This window comes from Acanthopagrus latus, chromosome 14, assembly GCF_904848185.1.
Source record: "Acanthopagrus latus isolate v.2019 chromosome 14, fAcaLat1.1, whole genome shotgun sequence".
NCBI lineage: Eukaryota > Metazoa > Chordata > Actinopteri > Spariformes > Sparidae > Acanthopagrus > Acanthopagrus latus.
Window position 1 is genome coordinate 6,443,179 of NC_051052.1, and position 21,221 is coordinate 6,464,399.

A 21,221-nucleotide genomic window follows, 5' to 3' on the forward strand; every position below is an offset into this window, starting at 1 on the left:
TTCAAATGTATGAATGACCTGACTTCATGTGAACATATGTCTGAACGTGTGTATGTGTGTGTATGCGTGCCTGATGCATGGAAGGCCTGCTGTGTTGTGAATTCGACCTCTCTGAAACACTGAGCTGCCGGTCAACAGTTGGTGTGTGACTCTTTTTACTGGAACTATTTATTTCTCATAACCATCGAAAGTAAATTTAATCTGTTTCATAAACCGTCTGTGCCGCAGTCATTTTTTTCCCCCAGTGGTGTGTATGGCAGCTAAAATGAATGTACGACAGCTACATGATTCTGAAAAGTTTTTTTTTTTTTTTTTATTAACAAAAGACAGTAACAATTCTCTCAACAAAACGGCAAACAAAAGTCAATCACTGAGAATACATTTCCATTCATATTTTTTTTTCTATAAAAATAACCAGGAGTCGTTTAAAAAAAAAAAAAAAAACAGCCTTTGTGCAATTTTGACCCGGAATGTCTATTAAAACCTGGTTTAAAGCTTAATACATTTACACAAGTCTTATAGTATTGAAGGCACAGCCGGTACAAGGCTTAAAAGTACAGTGCATTTAAAAAAAGAAAAGAAAAAAAAAGCAAGAAACTATACAGAAAATAAGAATAAAAAAAGTTCACAGCGTCAATTCGAAGCAATACAGAGGACAATGAAGACTGCTGCAGTGTTTTCGTGCTGGCTAGCAGGTGCTCTGCTAGGAGTCAGTGAGGGATGCAACTCATGTGACCATACAAATGTATATGAAGCAAAAAATGAAGACTGAAAAAGATGATGATAAATGAGACCCAGCCATTAGTTTCCCCCCAAAAGTGTTCACATTCGAAGGTTTGTCCTGTTTGAACGAAGGCTCAGCACAGGAAAAACAAAAAAACTATTACCCACTACTAACCTGTGTAGCATTTAGCAATTATTAATCGAGCTACTATCCTGATTTTTGATCAAATTTAAAGAAACAGTTATAAAATCTAGGGAGATATACTAATTTACAAAGAGTGAGATCAAGAGATTTATACCACTCTGGTTTTTGTATGTAAAAATGTAGCTAGGCCCTACAGCTAGCAGCTGGTTAGCTTTGCGCAAAGACTGTAAACAGCCAGCATGGCTTGTCCAAAGTTAAAAAAGTCAGCCAACCACTGTAAAGCGAATTATAAACATTGTATCATCGGTATTTGTTCATTGTGTACAAAAAAACCAAGGTGTAAAAATGGCACATTTTGGTTTTTCGGTAGTTACGTGCTAACTATTTCTTGGTCAAGTGTAGTAAGCCAACTTATCCCTGGAGTCTTGTGCGAACTCACCATAAAACTACAAATTGTTGTGTTACACTTTAGTTGTCACCCTATAATGTGTTGTTTAGCTGCTAATAGTTAGCTTTTGTCACCTTGGGTCACAGCAAGGTAAGCTGTTTCCCTGTGTCCAGTTTTTTGTGCTAAGTTAAGCTAACGGACTTTTGGCTGTAGCTTCATAATAAGCTACAGGCATGTACAACGTATTGATCTTCGTATCTAATGTTAACTCCTGGTAGACAGGCAAATAACTCTGTTGTAGCAAGATTAACTTATTTTTTGCTTGAAGAAACTACTAGAGTCTATTAATTGAAGTAACTATTATTCTACATGACACTGATAAAGTCTCCTGGCTCACTGAGGTCATGTCATACCATAACTTCCGACTTCCGATTTCCTCAGATATCCATCGTTTGAGTCATTGGGGAGGATATTGACATTAGTCAAATAATGATAAATGAATATGATATTACAATCAGTCTGAGATGAGATTTCAAATGAGATGAGAAACGTGACCTCCAGTCAACTTCTTTGTATGAAAAGAAAACATCCTTTAAAATAAGAAAACACCAAGCACAATTGGAAAGAACATGAGCAGATAAACTGTAGTAAACAAATGTCTAATGCAACACTCTTCTCAGAGAGCAAAGCTTCAGAGTGAAGCTCCTGTTTCTTCATATAATAAATGAACAGCAACAGGTGTCGGGTCGGAAATGTGACTGGACTCAGAGGAGGTCGGACCCCTGTGTGGATCATCAGAGTTCATGGCTGATTCGGTTTGGTCCCTGTGTGGCCTAGCTCGGCCTGGTTTGGCCCAGTTCACTCTTGGAGCTCGGGATGTTATCAGGACTTATTGGCGCTGGAGCAGAGCAGCAGAGGAGAGGGAGCGTCCATGTTGGGTAAAGGCACGGGGATGGGTCCATTCAGCAGCGAGGGGAACTGCAGCGGAACAATCAGAATTAGAGGTGGAAAAAGCCACAGATATACAGTATAAAGCCGACGGGCTGCTTCGTGAGATTTTTAGCCCGATGTGGCATTTGAAAAGAACACCAAAGACTGAAGAGGCAATTCGGTTGACAAATCTGAATGAATGATAAAGAATCGTGGGATTTTGAGAAGAATTTCAAGCCAGGGAAAAGGAAACCTGCCACTTTTTATTACTTAAGCTCCTATGGAAAGAATTAGGTTACAATAATAGAAAATTTAAAAACAATCTGATGGCATATGGTAATGTTAAGAGTCAATGCATGTTCTGTCAATTCAGAACATCACGGATGTAATATTTAGAACTGAATAATGGACCTAAAGTTGGTGCATATTCAGTCTGATGTGAGTTGCTCAGCCAAAGTTTCTAGCTTCTGTGTTCATCCCATTGCACTCGGAAAACGACACGGAATAGAAAACACGGGCGACGAGAGTTTGGCGACAAAAACACACACACACGTGACATCACAGCAGTTTGGCGTCACACATTTATTTTTTACCTCTTCATCGATTTTTACTACGTACAGTGTTTGTGAAACGTGAAGTAAATACAATTTGTGGTTGTCCTTTTCACTCTCATTCAGTTGATCTGTGCGCAGTAGAAGTCTTTGAGTGTATGCATTCAGAGCCAACTCCTCCTGTCTCTCATTTAAGTGCTATTAACTGTTAAATTAGCTGCTGTAGCTGCTTGTTAAGTTGGCAGACTTGCCAGTCAAACGTCCGTTTGCGTTGAGCGTTTTCCCCTAGCAGATGCACGGGGACGCTTTTAGATTTTACTCGACTTGCAATAGAATGCAGCGTTGCTTTTTACGTGAAACAGAAAAAAAACTCCATTCAACCTGTGCTGATAAAAACGTATAATAGAAATAGTCAGAATTGATGTTTGCCGTCTCTTTTGTAAGGGTGGTCTATGGGTCAAATCGGTTTGAAGGCCACAGGGGAACATTTAACTGCGATACCTCGGGCAAAACTGGCAGCAAGGCCGAGCTGCGGAGCCATGTTCAAGTCTATGTAATACATTCCTGGTCCTAGCTGTTTGAATTTTGATTCAAACCTGCGCAACACATGATTCCCCTGTTTTCTGCAGTTCTCCAGTCCGCCTGCTGCTGCTGCTGCAACACGGGAGAAGTGCTTTTGCTTAAATTACACCGTAGGGACTTAGAACCTGGTAGCACGCCACCTTATAGGGACCGAGCCGCATTGTGGGGACATAAATGCTGGTCATTAGATGCTGAACAATTTATTTTGGGGTTGTGTGTGTGTGTTTGTGTCAGAAAGCTGCCATGGGCGGGAGGGGCTCCTGACCAACCGGCCCTCTCCTCCCCCCCACCCATAAGCCAACAGGAAGTTGCCCCCTCTTCTCGTCCGCACCAGAGCGGAAACATCTGTAGCTTATTTTGAAACCCTGGCACACGGAATCGCACATCCACTAAAACACACACACACACACACACACACACCATGGAGGTAAATCTGCAGTGTGAAATGAAAGATCCTGTAGTCATGATGGAGGGATTTGCTGTAAGCAGAGTATTTTAGTCAGACGGAGATTCTGTATCTATCGCCACCAGAGTAAGCCGGTGTTTTCTCCTGAAAGACTGGTACAGGAAATAAAAGTCTGTTTGTCCTTTTTTACACAGGACTGTTTGAACGGAAAGCATTAGGGCTTATTTGAGAACAGATTGTGTGTAATTTCCACAGAAATCTGCTCCAGCATTACAGGGGGACCGAGTTAGTTCACAAATACACAGTAGAAAGATAAGGAAAATCCACACACTAGTATCTTCAGTCTTTCTTTGGGTGGAACAGCCCAAACCTTACCTGAAAGAGGGGGGCATGGCTCTGCAGCTGGGCGGGGCTGAGGGGTCCCACTGGACTGAGGCTGGACCAGAAATGGATATTGGAGAGTAGAGGGCTGGGAGTGAGCAGCAGACCAGACGGAGTCTACATTGACAAAACCAAAAATGAAATGTCAGAGGATAAACACACGGAGATGGAAACGATGGTGTTTACTCTGGCAACAAGTCCACAGAGCAGTACACAGTCTGTGGTGAAGTTGTCATATCATTCAGTCGTCTCACCCAGAGCTCAAGGCCAAGTCTGCCCTCTAGTGAACTCACGTCTTCCAGACGGACTGACTTGGCAGGACTGACTCCGTGCAGGTCAGGAAGCTTCACTCATACAGAATTCATGAGATCTATTTTCTTCTGTCTCGTCTTCCTTCCGTCTCGTCATATTCAACCGAGGCCAGTTTGGTTTTCTTTATGGTTCTGGCATGAGAACAGAAGACTCTGCTCTAATACAACAGTCAGTAAAACGTTTAGGAGCAAGAGGTTCACGACTGCATTTGTGTTTATGTTCTCACTGGAAAGATAAATGCAACCACTTTGTTTAACTTTTTTCTTCTTTTTTTTTTTTAAATCCTGTTTCAGATGCTGGGGTTGAGCGAGTACTCAGCTGAAACATGCGCAGTTTATGTACTTCTTATGAAGATCATCACATAAAATGTCCGTACTTGAGCTGAATGAAACTCCTCCTTTGGTAGCTGAAAGTTTATTCTTTGAAGGTTCATATAAAAAAAAAAAAAACTCATAGTGTTTATAGTTCTCGTTCTTTTGTGATCAAAATCATCGTGCTGAAGCTCAATTCTGATGCTGTCCTGTAGAAATTTCAGATTAATGATAAATACATGGTAACAATTTTGAGCAATCTGTGCCGATTTCAAGCTTAATAGCAACTTCTGGCCGGTCCCGCCCACCTCCGATTTAAACACCACCCATTTTTTGGCCCATTCTGTGTAAGCAAACGGATGACCGATAATTAAGTCGGTTGAACAGATAAACAGAGAGACAGATGATGGTGAGGTAGCTCATCCCTAAATCTAGGTGCTGTATCGTAGGCAACTGGACTTGCACTGAAACAAGTCCAGTTGCCTGCGATACAGCACCTACATACAGATACAGAACCTTCATCAGCACAGCTCATCTCTACTTTATGCCAAAGTCTGCTGCAAGTGAAAGATGGTCAGTTTGAGGCACCGACCACGACCTTTGCTCCAGGTCATTCTTAAAGTCTTTCTCCACTCATTTCCTTTTAAAATTTCAATGTGATCACTAGCTGATTGCATAACGAACATAAAGTTTTAACCTAAAGATGGAACATACATGCAGTTATTTATATACATAAACACCCAAGATATCATTCTGTAATGCCTCTCTTTAAAATTTGTGTCCAGGTGAAAGTAAATGGCTGCTGCCTTATGGTAAACTCTTTAGATTAACTCTGAGGACCAAGCATCGATGATGTAAACACAGAGTCCACCTCTCCTCATCCTGTGCATCTGTCTCCTGAGATATCAGAACATCTGTAGGCAGTGAAGCTGTGTCACACTCTTCCTATCAAAAGATGCGGGGCTGTGCTTGATCGATCTGTCCTTTTGTTCGACCTCTCACTTACACTTCTGTTTTCTGCTGATTTACCAGCGAGATCGAGCTCACAGCTTGCCCAGCGAGAGACCTGCCAGTTTGAACCGGTTCCTGGTAGACAACGGAATTAACAGCAGGGACCGTTTTTGAATGCTGGAACTAAAATCAGAACCAGATCTGTCTTGAGCAATGTTCCCCCGGTTTGCAAATTCTGAGGACTCTTGCGGCGGTTAGAGCTCAGGTGCTCCTTAGAAACCCATCATCCCGAATCGTTCGGCGATGAGTGAAGAGTTAAGCAAACACTTTTTCTATTAATTATGTACTGTACACTCAGCAGCCTATCATTTCTCAGTCAGAATAAGAGCGTCAGCTGAATGCCTGAATGTAGTCAGACTGTCCTGGTTTGGTCAGTGAGTTCTTGCCAGTGAATCAGGAGCTTCAGGAGCATATGGCTTCACTTATGAACCTCCTCCCTCCCTCCCTCCCTCCCTCCCTCGCCTCCTCCCGTCTTTCCGCTCACCTCTTTCCATCTCCTCCCTGTCTACGAGCTTAACTTTCTTCATCCCCCCAAAAACGCATGCAGCGTCCCTCTCAATCTTTTTCTTCCCCTCAATCTCTCTCCACCTAAAACCACCTGTATTTACAGAAGCACTGTGAGTGCAGTGGTGTGGATAAGTAAGTTATGGGGCGTGTTGTACCTGTGCGGTGAGGAAGGCAGGGGTCAGGGACCCTGAAGGCAGCGCCGGGCTGTTGAGAGCAATGGAGACGAGGTCACTTCCTGTCAGGAGGAGGGAGGAGGCGGAGATTTCCAGGCCTTTGGGTTTTCTGCTTTTCAAAGGCCCATTACTGGCCAGTCCCCTCCTCTCCGGTGTTGTCGTGCTCTGTGACCTCACTCTATTCCTCTGACCAGATGACAGGTTCAGAGGTTGAGCGCTCTGATCTGAGTCGGCAGTCTCTGTGCTCTGGCCCCGCCCCCGCCACAGCGTGTGGGTGGGGCTTTGTGGCGGGGAGGAGGAGCAGGAGGAAGAGCGAGCCTGCTGAGGAGACGGCCTGGAGGGATGGGAGTTGTCAGTCGAGGACGGGGGTGGGGTGGACGGTAGGGAAGAGTGACCCCGGTTGGTTATGAACCGGATGACAGAGGAGCTGTCGTCATGGCGATCGGACCTGGGCTCCATCTTGATCGGCTGGTGCGGCTCTAAGGAGTGCTGCAGGGAGCTGACGGTGAAGGAGGAGTACAGGCCGGAGTGGAGGTACTGGTTCCTCCCGCCGCCGTCCTCGTCCTCAGCCTCGGGCTCTGACATCACGCCACCACTCTCCTCACTGATGCGGCCCGACTCCACCATGGCGGGGTCCATCTTCAGAATCTCAGGAAACGACACAAACTTGTAGACGAACTTCTGGCCGATCACCTTCTTGATGATGTTCTGCAGAGGGAACGAGACATCCTTATTTTAAACATGTTTATTAATACAACATCAACAAACCAGACTGTTTCGCATCGTATTTTAATAGCTGTGAAATGCACGCGTTGCGTACTTTGTCGTAGTAATAGCGCAGGGCTCTGCTCAGCTTGTCATAGTTCATGTTGGTCTTGTTCTTGCGCAGCCCCCACAGCTTGGCCACCTCCTCGGACTTGAGCAGCTTGAACTCGCCGTCGTTGGACGTCCAGCAGATGAGATGTTTGTGGCTTTGGTCGAGAAGCAGCTGCAGCAGGAACTGCCAGAGTGTGATGGAACTCTCCATGACGGGATGACACCAGAGAGCGAACTGCAGAGGAGAATCGAGATTTAATATAATGACCACATATTGCTTTGTACTCTCAGGAAGTCATTAGGATATTTTTATTACTGACAAAATGGATTGCCTTCAAGTGTAGTAAAAAAAATAATAATTCCAAAGTTTTCATGCTGAAGAAAGGGGATTTAGAAGGGGCTGATGGGTAATGTGGTCCCCATTTAAGGACTGGTTAACATTAGAGCAGCGCTAATAGATTTTTTAGGCCACGTTGGGGGCAGCGACACAAGCCATGAACACGAAATTGACATATTATTTCCTTATTTGATTTCGACTGTTATCGCAAATGTGTTAGCAAACAATCGCCCTTGTTCACCAAACACAGACTTTCAAACATTAACATTCATTTGGAGTCACTCGGTCTTTAGCCAAATTAAAAACCTGATCAGGAACCAGGATATTCTCTGGCTCGTTAGCTGCTGCTGTATATGCTCCACTATTTTCACAAGCAAGCCGCTAACTTTGTCTGTCTGATGTTTGATAGTGAACAGAGGGGTTATCAGAGCTTTTGTTTTTGCCAACAGCTGCTGGGATCTGGTTTGATGAGAGTAGTGAGACCCTCCATAATAAAGCAAACTTGTTTTAAAAAAATCAAAACAATGAGCTAAAAGATGCTAAACTCTCTGCTGATTGAGGGAAAATGCAGTTTGGTGATAATTATCTTAATATTTTCCAATGTGAGCAACAACTTTTTACATGACACATAGACCTGTGATCCATTGTTAATACAAAAATGTTGAGTAATTCAGCTTTAAAATATCATTGTTAAAAGTCATACACTTCGGGTGTGCTCAGGAGATCAAGTAATTGGATGGTGAAAATAAAGCAGAAACTAGTCAGTCATTCGACGCCCTTAAGACTTAAACTTAAGTTGAAATCACGTCACACATTCCCAGACTGTTTAGGGAATCGGACGCCACAGAAGACATAAAAAGAAGGAAGGAAAGAAATAAAGGAGGGTAGGTGGGCAGGGAGGAGCAGGAACTGTCAGCGTCAACACAAATGCGAACCGCGATGCTCGCTCTGATGCAAAGTCCACTAGAAACCACAAGCATTACAGTGCCGCCCGTGCCCACCGCCTCCACCGCTCTGACTGGGAATTTCCTCCCCCCCCCAAACACCGAACTCATAAAACGGACAGCAACACAAACATGTAAACAACACCAAAGCCTCAAGTCCGTGTTGCTGTGTCTCTCTCTGACCACTAACAAAACAGGCAGTCTCTATCCCCACACGTATGAAGTCAGCTCACGCTCGGCTGTCTGGTGGACTCACACACTTTGGCTGCCTTCCAGAGCAGGATGGCGGCAGTAGTAAATACAGTAGTGAGTGAGGCTGCCATTAATGCTCAGGGTTGCCCTGACTTCACCTCCTTAGCCCATTTAAATCTTGGAAAGAGGGGGTTCATATATACAAATTCTTCCACTCAGGGCACATGGGGTCACTGAAATGGTTTGACTAATGGTGCAACACGTCTAAGGATGTCAGAATTTGTAAGAACTGTAATTTAAGATTTTAAAACAGTCATCAGCAGAATGTGATTAAAAATATCAGGTTTAACATAAGCTCCTGGTTTGTGGAGTCGGCTGACGGCCACTAGCTGCGCGGCTAACTGAGCTAACTTGCTGACAGCAGCTAGCTACAGCCATAAATAGCTACAGGAAAGATTATAGTGAGCAGCAGTTAGTGGGTCCTCAGGTGATATACTGCTCTATTTGTTGGGAGTCACTTTTGTCAGGTGGCTAATTCCTACATATTGCCCCTTTAATATGACAACTATTTGAATTGCATACCTCCACCGTTACAAATTGCTTAAAAGGGAAAAATGTTGGATTTTTTGTTGAAATTGTATAAAATTAACTAAAATCATAAACCAAATGTGAATTATAACAGTTTTAACATTTTGATGTATGTATATCTAATGAAGTTAGCGTGCTAACCAGATAGTCCGGGCCAGTCCTGATCCAAAGCTTCTGTGCTAGCGATGTAAATAATAAAAACACTCCACTGCTTCTAAGTTCCGAGCTCGGGCCGCTAGCTGCACGGCTAACTGAGCTAACTAGCTAAGGGAGTCTACACTGGCAATAACTCTGGTAATATGTGCTAGTTTTGAGTATGGATTTGACAGGTCGCCAGCCCTTACATGTTGCACCTTTAAAAGACAACACCAACCCCAGCCACAGTCTTCTCACTCTGCTGCCGTCCGGCAAAAGATACAGAAATATCTGTTGCCATACCGCCAGACTACACAGCAGCTTTATTCTACATCATACCCCATCACCCCATCAAATTTTTTTGTCATGTAGCATGAAGGGACTTCAATTCACTTTCCTTTCGATCCTGTAATAAAGGACATATTATACACACGCATATATATATGGTTCAGATGATATAATGCTCAGGGATGTTGTGGGGACTGAATGTGCATTAACTCAAGTTTTACTCACACAATTTGGTTTCTTCACTGCGTGCCTGCTAACAATCAAGAAACTCTTGTTACACTTTGAGAAAACGTTATTTAACTTGCTGTATTTCTTGTCGCTTCGCCTTTATTTTGTCACGGCACTGGCTCTCTCGCGTATGCTCGTGTGTGACAGAGGGAGAGAGGGCCAGACACTGGTTGGCCTTCGGATGTTTCCATGGTGATAAAGCAGGATGTGGTCAGTGACCTTCTGCCAAGACAAGCACGGGTCTAACTGTCGTGTTTACCTGGAAACCACTGACTGTCTGCGAGCGTCTGCCTGTCTGTTTCTCTGTCTCTTTTGCCTTTCCTCCCTCGTCTCTCTAATTCATTTACAAGGTGCCTCATTAGCAGGAAATACAAAACTACTTACTGCTGAAAGAAAAGCAACATATTACTCACTATAACCAGATTTGATTAGCAACCATGACGATATGACAGCAGAGACCACATTTGCCTCAATTGTGGAGAAACACTGGAGCCAAGGACCTCAAGGATTGCTACCAGAAGCGATGGTTACACTACTTTCCTTCATAATAACATATGGTTCAGCGATGCCGGAATAATCAACCACTAATTCGATATAAAAAAATACAACGTGCATGTCTCATTTTGTTCTTTCTTTCGAAAAGGAAACCATCCAACAGAAAGGGGAAAGTGCATGTGGTGCAAACAATGACCCGTCACCACGAACACACACAAATGCATATCCTCGCTTCCCTTTTCCTGCACGGGTGTGTGTGTGTGTGTGTGTGTTAAGTGATGGACGAACTGTAGCACTGTCTGTCTGTCTAAAGGAGGACTTCCTGTCATTCAGCTCCAGGGGCGTCATCCCGGAGAAGGACCTTCCCTCTCTGGTAGGTAGGACGTCCTGTGACTGGGAACTGCCAGTAACAGACACACACGCACACACCCACACATCCACCAACACCATATGGAGAATGCATCAATGTCCTGATGTCAGGCTCTGTTTGATCTATGTTCACCCCGTGGTTTCACTCCTAACAAGTCCGAATTGAAGAGGAACAAAAGAGGAGGACATGCTGATTTACGGAATTTCAGAATAAAAGCAGTCCGGTACTCAGTGTTAAAGCTTAGAGGTGACAGTCTGTGTGCACTATATGAGAGTGAGTGTAAGTCAGCAGGGTGTACACGACCCCCTCAAATGTGAAGCTATCAGACATCCAGTCCTGGGTACTTTGGACACTTGAGATCCAACAGAAACAGACCAAACCAAAAAAGCAACATAATTCATCCACTTTATCTGGGTTAGTTAATTCTTATTTTTTGGAAGTGTATTTATATATGTAAACATGTATATGTTTAAGTGTGTGTGTGTGTGTGTGTGTGTGTGTGGATAGAGAGGGAGGTTCTGCTGGAACTCAAACGGTTCTTTGTTTTGCACCAGTGACTCATTTTTAAGATGTTGTCTGCTGCCAGCTTCAATCCGGAAGCGCATGGCAATTAGTCTGCGAGGTCCAGACAAACCAGAAAGTCTACTACTATATTTTTAAAGGAGCCACGGCTAATTTTTCCACTGCTGCTGGTCCACTAACCCTGTTTTCTGTCGATTTTTTTTTTCAAATGTAGCCAAACAGAACGAAAAACGCGCACGGTCTAAATACCTTTTACGCACGGCTTTAACGCTTTTTACGCACAAGTTTAACACTTTACGCGCGGCTTCGGTGTGGTTTTCGAGTTGACACAGGATATCTGAACCTGATCAGGTTTCAGCAAATACAACAACAGTTAGTGTAAGTCCGCTTTTGTGTCTCTGTTATGCACGAACCCCTCTAGAAAGTTGGGAGAAGAAGGCAACTTGCACCTACCCAGCTGTGTACGGCCGCTGCTCCTCTGTCCGTCTGCCCCGCGGGATGTGTGTGTTTGCGTCTTAAAGCGGTGTGTGTGTGTTGCGTCGGGGCTCCATGCTGCTGCTGCTGATGCCTTCTGAAAGCGGATCCGCAGCTTTTCTCTCTCCTGCCTCGGAGCAGGAAGTCGGGACGCGCAGACGGAGAACCGGCGCACTTCCTTTGGCGCTGTATTCCCGTCTGTGTAAACACACACACACACACACACACACACACACACACACACACACACACACACACACACTGAATCTCTATTTCCCATAAACACACCCTCTCCTTGAAACCACTCTCTCTCACGCACGCACGCACGCACACACACACACACACAGGCCCAAGCCACGTGCAAAACGCGCGCGCACACATACACACACACTCCTACTTACACACACTCTTTCAGACCTGCACACACACCTTAACGTGCGCACTGAAATAGCCCACTGGCGCTCATTCTCGCTCACTCTCTCTCTCATACACGCGCGCGCGCGCACACTTACACACACACAAATATTGTAATTTCGACTTCACTCAGCGCTGAGCCAACTGACAACTGACGTCACTCTCTTCCTGCTCACCGGGAGGGGTTCCTGTTCCTACACACACACACACACACACACACACACACACACACACACACACACACACACACACACACACACACTTTTGTTTAAAAAAACTCCCCTCTCTGGCTTCACAGTCAATGCATTCTTCATACTGGATTTAACTACTTATTTCCTTGTAATGTAAAACATATACGTGGCTGCAAGAGCAAGACAAGAATACAAAAAATTACATGCAACAGCTAAAAGAACCTCTGCCAGGTGATTAAATATTCAGATTTTAATGGAGTGGAGGAGCTCCTCCAGCAGACAGTTTACAGGGACAGTGGCTTCCAAAGATTGTCTGTGTTTGAGAGGATGAACCAAACAACACTCCAAATGCGGCCCAGTCTATGTTCTGCCTAGACTTACAATCATCAATCTCATGTGGGAGGACAAAATCAGCTGTTTACCGAAGCCTGATCTGACCTCAGCTGTCAAACATTACTACAGTGGAACAAGACATGGAATTGTTGGTTACCAGGCAAATCAAGCAACGATCTAAACGAGGTCATTAGGTCAAGTATGTGCCCTTAGAGAGCCATTTGTGCAATGGAATAACACAGAAGTGTCCTCACAGTTTGAGATTATGGAGTCCACATAAGTCAGACGGATCTGTTTTTCAACCAACTGTGCATTATGGACGATACCTCCGGTCAATATGGGCTCAAAGGCCATGTCAACATCTGATGCGTCCTTGATAATTTGCCGTTGACAGGAAAACGTTGCATCTCTAAATGGGGAGTCAAGTGATTCAGTCAGGGGTCTCACGACAGGCAGATTACAAATGGAATGGCTAAAGTCTATGCAGCAGATAGCAAGATGTCCTGACCTTTACTCTAGCTTTTATCGTTTGAGCTCCAAAGACGCTGGATTCACATTTCCCATAATTAAACTCAATAGCGTCTGTTGTAAGACTCTGCTCGGTGAATGTCCTGTGGTCCAGTTCGGAACACCAGCGTTTTTTAATTTTGTGTTTCCAAAGACAAATGCAAGAGTGGAAATAACCCTGATGACATCACCAGAGTTACTTTTTTAGATGTAAGGAAGCTCACTCCAGACTTCAGACTTGTGTAATGTCTCCCTTAAAGGGTTGCTCCACCAATTGTACACATTAAAGTGTGTGTTGCAGGTCTTTGGAAGTACTGCTGGATATGTTCAAAAATATGATGATTTCCTCCAGTGATGGCTACGTTATATTGTGCATAATGTAGGTGCCATTAGTATGTTGAGTGGAAATGGTAATATCTCTGGTTCTGCTGTATTGATTTTGATCATTGTCGACTACATTACCCAAAATGCAATTTGGCCATTGAGTGACTCACTGGAGGCTTCCTCTGGAGCCACAAAATGCTTTATACTGCTTATCTCACTCCCCAAGACATGTAAATACACTGTAATGTACAAAATTGGTCGGGGGAATTGTCTGAATGGCAATCCAGTAAAACAGATATATTTTGAAAACTATTTTCCCCTTTAGCTCTCCTCTGTGCTTCCATATATATATATTTTTTGCTGTTCCTGTTATTACTTATTCCCTCACGTTTCCCTTAAATTTGATTCCCGATAAAAGAAGCAGAGTGATAGGTCCTGTTTTGTATCCTCATCTCTGAGGGTGTTTCCTGATACCTCCTTGGCCCCGCCCACGTCTTTGAAACGTCAACAGCGCCAAACTTCAGGCTCTCGAACGGGTAAAATGACCACGGGCGTCGAGGAGCCGCAATGGAGAAAAGTCCACACCGTTACGGGAGTGACACCGCGGTCCAGGCACGGGCATCGAGCAGCTGCAATACGGGAGCTGATCATCGTGTTTGGCGGTGGAAACGAAGGGATAGCGGAGCACCTCCATGTTTACAACACTGGTGAGCTAACGTTAGCTCGGCGCTAACTAGCAGGTTAGCGGCTAATGTTTTTAGCATGCGCCGGAGCCAGGTAGAAGGCCGACGAGCCCTTTGTCAGTTTGTGTTTATTTTAAAGGTCCTCGACACGTTTGGCACCGCTTTGTGTGCTGTTTTATGGGGTTGCTGTTATACACTAGCCTCTAACTCGAGTTTGACAGCTTACTTTAGCTGGCTAGCTAGCTTCACTAACTATTATTCCCCTTTTTGTAACGTTAACGTTACTTCGCTGTCCCGTTAACTCGACACCGAGAAAGCTCTGAGTTTCACTCTGGGTTTGAATGGATTGCTGTTAAAGGTGTTGTATAAGTGATTGTGCGATGCGGGTCCTTAACGCTGCTTTCTGTGATGAGGGGTCGTTCGACGTAACGTGTTCAAAGTTTGACACTGGTAACATCTGAAAGCATTTGTAATGTTGAGACGAGAAACGCACGCTTTATTGTCTGACAGAACTTTTAATGAAGTTAACAAAATGGCAGCAAATACTTGAAAATGGTGGTGAGATTGCCACCTGCACAGAATTTTCTTCCAGCCTTACCAAGGAGAAGTCTTTGCATATAAAGACATGCCCCTTTAAATGTTTTGGTGTAGAAAACTAGATTTTGCTAGATTTCAGCGCAAATAATTAACTCCTAAACTAAACCTGAATAAATATACAGTACTTAGCCTAAATAAAGTGTGCGATTGGTGAGCTACAGTTTAAGTCACTGACTCTCTGGGATTTTGTGTTGCATGAAGCCCCTGCATTGAGCTACTGCACATTTTTTCGCAAATTGTTTTCCCTGTAGTATGCATGCAGCGTCTGAAAGGCAGCATTCACCAGGATGTTCTGCATCTGCTCATTCTTCCAGTCTCGAAGCAGTGGTTCCTGCCCGCGGTGAGGGGTGACATCCCGCCTGGCTGCGCTGCCCATGGCTTCGTCTGCGAAGGCACTCGAATACTGGTCTTCGGCGGCATGGTCGAGTTTGGGAAATACACAAACAGCCTCTACGAACTACAGGTACTCCTGTCACATTTCTTCAGGGGTGACTCTAACCCTGGTGTTATTCATGAAGAAGATCTTGACTTTGGTCTCGTGTGGCTCAGGCTAGTCGCTGGCTGTGGAAGAAGCTGAAGCCCAGATCACCCAGGAGCGGCTCGCCCCCCTGTCCTCGAATTGGACACAGCTTCACTCTTGTTGGTAACAAGTGTTACCTGTTTGGAGGGCTGGCCAACGATAGTGAAGACCCCAACGGCAACATACCAAGGTGCTTTGCAGATACACACCAGAACCATAATGTCTGCAGTTTGTTTTCACTGGGCTTTTCAGCGATGCAAAAGAAATAAGGCTGAAAGGCGGTTTCTGTTTGATTGGTTTGTGGTTAGAGAGCAGCAGGGACTTACACGCCCTCCATTCTCCTAATGTTGCATCAAAAGTTGGAATGCAGCTAACCCACTACTGTCATCACCCACTGATCTGTCAGATATATTTTTTTTTTTGGTTTAGTGATCACTTAATTAGTGATAGAACTTACCTCCACAACCTTTTAGCAACTTTTACCAGCAATCCAAATTCCAGATATTCAGTCCACAGTGACACATGACAAACAAAAACAGCAAATTGTTTCCTGTGAGAGGCCAAGTTCAGATTTATTATTGCAAAATAGGTCTGTACCTAACAATTTTCATTGTCAGTTATTCTTGATTATGTCTATAAATTGTCAGAAAGTTGTGAAAATGTCCGTCAGTGTTTTCCAAAGCCCAAGATGACATCCGCAAATGTCTTGTTTTGTCCACAGCCAAAAGATAATTCGGTTTATTTTTAATTACTCAAACAGATTAATCTTATATCCAGTTGGTGGTGGTTGGTGATGAATCTAACATTTGACCACTAAATGGTTAATTGTTGCAGCTCAGTTATCACTTATAGAAATTGCTGCTGACTATTTTTCTGTTCATTGACTACTCAATTAATCTGTTCAGCTCTAGTTTTAAGTGTAACCTTTAAACCTTTGAGTGGCTCTAATGAACCTTGAGCCAATCACAGTGACAGATGACTTGAGGAACCAATCGAAAGTCATTAGTGTTGAATCTGGAGCAGTCTTCTAGTGACTTGGTGATCACGCTCCTTTTAAGTGACAATCTATAGTTGTATTTATTCAAATCATAACCAGTATGCAGACTGTACATATTGATGAATAACCCCCTTTATCTAAGAGACATTACCGTAACTGAGTTTTTAATCATCTTAGGTACATGGGTGATTTCTACGAACTGGAGCTGCAGTCGGTGTCGGGGGCAAGAGGCTGGAACATCCCAGAGACGAAGGGCAAAGGTCCCTCTGCGCGGGAGTCCCACACCTCGGTCACCTACACCGGCCTCGGCTCCCCGAAGCTCTACATCTTCGGGGGGATGCGAGGATGCCGATTAAATGATCTCTGGCAGCTCGACCTCGGTAGGACATCTTTTTGTAGTTTATTACTTATTTTCTAAGCAGATTATATTTTGTAACCACAGCGTTGCATCTTTGCCTTGAATTTGATGGTGGGCTTATTTACATGTTTCCATTGAGTGAGGCCTTACTGATCATTTTTCTTTCCCTGTCCTCAGACACGATGGTTTGGTCGACCCCTCAAACCAGGGGTTCCATGCCACTTCCCAGAAGCCTTCACTCCGCCACTGTCATTGGAAACAAGTAAGGCATCCTCCATTTTCAGTGTCATATCTCTGTTCATGTGGACCGACAAACTACAGCGTGTCCCTCTGCGTGCAGGATGTATGTTTTCGGTGGCTGGATTCGTGTTCCAGAGTCGGACAGAGACAACTCTTTAGGAACTGAATGGATTTGCACGAACTCCTTAAGTGTGCTCAACTTAGGTCAGTACATGTCACTACAAGTGTCCCACACTCTTATCTGAGTTTTCACACAGGGTGAAGCCCCAGAGTGTTTTTATTGGTTTAAAAAATGTGGTGGTAAAAATGTTTTCAAGTGTCCTGCTTTCTGGTCACAGACACTATGAGCTGGCAGAACCTGGGCGCTGAGCAGCATGAAGATATTGAGTCCCAGCTGCAGAGCCAGGGACCCCAGATTGACGACCCGTATGCCTGCAGCCCCAGAGCCAGGGCCGGCCACTGTGCCGCTGCTGTCGGATCAAGGCTTTACATTTGGAGCGGCCGCGATGGATACCGCAAGTGCTGGAACTACCAGGTGTGCTGCAAGGACCTCTGGTACCTGGAGACAGGTGAGAGCCGAGACGTTTAATCACTGAAGTATGGCTTGTTTTGTTAGAGAGTGACTGAGCGACACAAAGCAGCTCATTCTTTGTTCTGTCCTCAGATCGACCAGCCAGCCCAGAGGCAGTGTTACTCGTCAAATCCACAGTCAGCATGCTTCATGTGGCGTGGCGCCCCCTGGCGGCAGCAGACTGCTACATCCTACAGATCCAGCCCGTGTGTCTTCGCAGCACTGCAGCCAGCGATCCACCGGTCACACCAGTTCATCCAGGTGGAACAGAAGGACTTGAGGGGGAACACAGAAACTCTGCAGGTCAGGAGAATGCACATTTCCAGTTATCTGTAGTATGATGATCAGCGTGGGGATTATTCCAAACATTTCTGACACTAGTGACATTTTGCTTAACTCTGCTCTCTCAGGTGTCCAGTTCCATCAGCCTGACAGTGAAGGAACCACTAATAGAGAAGCGAAAGCAGCCGCTCAGGTAGACTTACTCAAAAGGGGAATCTTGGTACCTTATAACCTACATTTGAGATGTCTACAATTATTTTACACTGAAATAGTTTTTCCTAACTGTGCATTCATGCTAAGATGGTTTAGAATGCTGTTATGAGACACTGTTGCTGTTTTTTCTTACTCGAGCAATGCTCCCCGTTTAGAAAAAAATGAGTCTTTTGTTTTGTCCTTGAATTTCAGGATGCTTCAGCAAAGCAAGAAACTACAGTAAAATCCTCTAATGGCTCCGCAGAGAGCCGCACACAAGGAGGGAGGAGTACTGGGAGAGGGACAGTGGAGACTACAGAACACTGCTGTAAGTGATTAAATGCTGGATAACCCAGTTTGATTTTTGTGCTTCCACAAATGTAATTGTTAAGGCAACTGGCCTGGCTGCAGCAAATGCATTTCTATTCTTTTTCCCCACAGAAGGTTTTGCTCCATAGCCGCAGTTTAGCCTAAAGTTTCAGCAGTCTCGGTCCAGTTTTAGCGTCCCTGCAGTTTCTCACCTTTGAGCCACTGATCTTTTCGGTTGTAGGTGCTGAGCAGGAGATATCAGAAACAGAGGTCAGCAGCTCAACACAGCAGCAGCCAGGTATGGATGGATCAGTGATAAACCAGGCGGCAGCAGGTTGAAGGTTTTATAAAGTGAAGTTTACTGTGGATGTTCCTTTGCTTTTACAGGAGGGCAGCCTGTTCCAGCTGACAAGACAACAGATCAGGTCAGATGCACTCATGAACACTGGTGGTTAGCTCTTAATTCGGGTTGGTCTAAACTCAAGCTATTAACTCTCACCTCTGTGTCCAGCAGAATCCAGATGGAGCAGTTTGGTTCGATGTCGGTGTGTTCAAAACACTCTTCACGGAGGTCAGCCACTACTTTCTGCCTGCTGACAGCGACCAGGTCACTTCAGGAATCAGCAGCCGGCTCCCAAATACTAAAGAGGTGAAAAAACGAACTAAGAAAACTTTGCGCTTTTAATTTGTACAATGAATTCTCTCACCCACACGTCCTCTGTCAATGTTTTGCTCTCACCAGAGGAAACTGCCTGGACCTCAGGACTACCAGGGCAGGGAGAAGCAGGAGCTTGTTCCAGGTCAGACCTACAGGTTCAGAGTTGCTGGCGTTAACTGCTTTGGCCGGGGAGACTTCAGCCCAGTTAGTGAGTTCAAGACCTGCCAGCCTGGTTTCCCTGGAGCGCCCTCTGCTGTTAAAATTGCCAAGGTGACAAATAAAGGATTTTCAGATACTGTTGATAAAGCTTCTGTATTCTGCCCTCCCAGTACTTTTACTTTCACTACTATACCAATACTTTTTTTTTTCTTTTTCACAGGCCAACGACTCGGTCCAAATCACATGGGAGGCCCCCACCACACCATCGGGCCGCATCATGGAGTATTCCATGTACATGGCGGTGAGGAAGAGCCGCTCCACCACCTCGGAGCGTCCGGGTCAGATGGCTTTCATCAGGATCTACCGCGGCACAAAGATGTCCTGCTCCGTTAGCTCCTCCCAGCTGGACAACGCCCACATCGACTACTCCGCCTCCAACCGGCCAGCCGTCGTCTTCCGCATAGCTGCGAAGAACGAGCAGGGCTATGGCCCGGCGACGCAGATCCGCTGGATCCAAGGTGGAGCAGCTTGAACTTTAGCTTCTGCTTGTTATTTTTTGCAGACGGATGCCAACTTGATTCAACTTCCTGTTTTGTTGTGTTCATTTTAAGATCCCAGTATTTTAAGAACGTCCGCATCCAAAGGAGACAACAGCGCTGAGGTTGACCAGGATGCTGCTGACAGGTAACCAAAGCGACCTCCCGTGATTTCTCCACGTACACGTTGTATATGTGGATTTTAATTGTTCTCTCTTCCACTTTTTTTCTTCTTTCAGCTCCAGCTGAACACGTTTGGACCAATGCCATGGTGTTTAGGAAAAAGACAATGTGCACTCAGGAAGCTGGCAATGATTGCCCCTCAGATGTTGTATATTTCCGTAGATAATTGCTAATTTATTTTTTTAAGTATTTAATTATTCCCTTGTAAATAGACACACATTTTCATCAGAGGCTTGATCACTTGGCTTTTTTTTTGTTAAAGAAGAGTTTAAGAATTGAAATTTAATACGATGTAGACCAAACTACATGTATGTATTAAGAGTTAAAGCTCCTGGAGCGAGGTCCTTATGAGTGTTTCATCAGCCCCTGATTCTTCACACAGTATGTAATGTGTTTTAAAGGCCACATTTTAACCACTTTTTAAATGCCATTGAAACAGTGAGGTCATGTATATGTTATGTCCTTTTCAGATTGTTTACTTCAATCAATATTAACAGCCATATGTTACTGCACATTTTCTGTATCCGTTACATTTCTGCATCACCTTTGTTGATTTGTGATTTTGTTGTTAATTTTTTTGTGATCATTATTATCACCACGTTGTTCACAAGTTTACATCAGTGATGAATCCCCAAAATAACACACTACTGACATTTTGTTAGTTAATTAAAGGCAGTAAATATTCCGCAGATGTTACATTAGCAGACTTGCGTGTCAGCATTATTATTGTCTCTGGTTTGACCAGCTCACCATTTAGTGGGAAAGAAGTGTTATTATGGACTCCCCGCTGCTCGGATTATTAAAGGCCGATGTGGTGAAGAAACACATTGAAAGATTGTTATCCAGAGACCAGACCTGCATCCTTTCATTTCCGTGCTAAACAAAGGATTCTATCCTTGTGCTTGTATTTCTTCATCAGTCTGTGGTGACGGTCTGCACATGCAGTATTGTTTAGCTTTACCGTTTGTATTTGAAGCAGTACAGTCCGTGTCAAAGGTGTAAATAAGGTGACTTTTAGACACATGTAACAGTTTCTTTGGCCACCTCATAATCACTGAGGTGGGTGCAGGTCGGTCCCAGGAGCCTTGACTGATTTCCTTGTGCATCTGTCAAATAAAAACATTTTAAACATGAGGATATGCCCACTTGGCTGCATGTTGGTCATCATTGGTAACTCATAAACAAATATGAAGTAAAAAGTACCAGCTAAACATAATTCAGTGTATTAGAGAATTGGCGCACACTGGTGATTAGATTAGTTACTGTAGTAGGTGTTTAGAAACTACAGGGGCAAAAAACGTGTGTGCAGCATTTTGATATTGCAGACAGAATTCAATTCATTACACTGCTGAGAAGTT

General features: G+C 44.4%; 2 protein-coding genes across 3 annotated transcripts; one reads left to right on the forward strand and one right to left on the reverse strand.

Moving 5' to 3' along the window:
* Positions 1 to 288: 288 nt before the first annotated feature.
* Positions 289 to 12,329, reverse strand: elk3 (ETS transcription factor ELK3). Its single transcript, XM_037121335.1, has 5 exons — positions 11,789 to 12,329; positions 7,241 to 7,471; positions 6,403 to 7,128; positions 4,101 to 4,223; positions 289 to 2,234 (listed from the first exon to the last, which is right to left on the reverse strand). The coding sequence occupies exons 1-5, from the start codon at positions 12,188 to 12,190 to the stop codon at positions 2,139 to 2,141; spliced, it is 1,578 nt and encodes a 525-aa protein (XP_036977230.1). The 5' UTR covers positions 12,191 to 12,329; the 3' UTR covers positions 289 to 2,138.
* Positions 12,330 to 14,053: 1,724 nt separating this feature from the next.
* On the forward strand, positions 14,054 to 20,997 carry hcfc2 (host cell factor C2). 2 transcript variants are annotated; one of them, XM_037122014.1, is made up of 17 exons: positions 14,054 to 14,285; positions 15,173 to 15,321; positions 15,408 to 15,568; positions 16,553 to 16,755; positions 16,911 to 16,995; positions 17,074 to 17,177; positions 17,312 to 17,542; positions 17,638 to 17,847; positions 17,955 to 18,019; positions 18,232 to 18,346; positions 18,569 to 18,625; positions 18,715 to 18,752; positions 18,839 to 18,976; positions 19,070 to 19,255; positions 19,365 to 19,662; positions 19,756 to 19,828; positions 19,920 to 20,997. In XM_037122014.1, exons 1-17 carry the CDS (start codon positions 14,120 to 14,122, stop codon positions 19,927 to 19,929), a joined length of 2,289 nt encoding a protein of 762 aa, XP_036977909.1. In that variant the 5' UTR covers positions 14,054 to 14,119; the 3' UTR covers positions 19,930 to 20,997. The 2 variants fall into 2 exon arrangements, with proteins under 2 accessions (XP_036977909.1, XP_036977910.1); XM_037122015.1 differs by having other exon boundaries at positions 14,055 to 14,285; positions 18,842 to 18,976.
* The last annotated feature ends 224 nt before the right edge of the window (positions 20,998 to 21,221 follow it).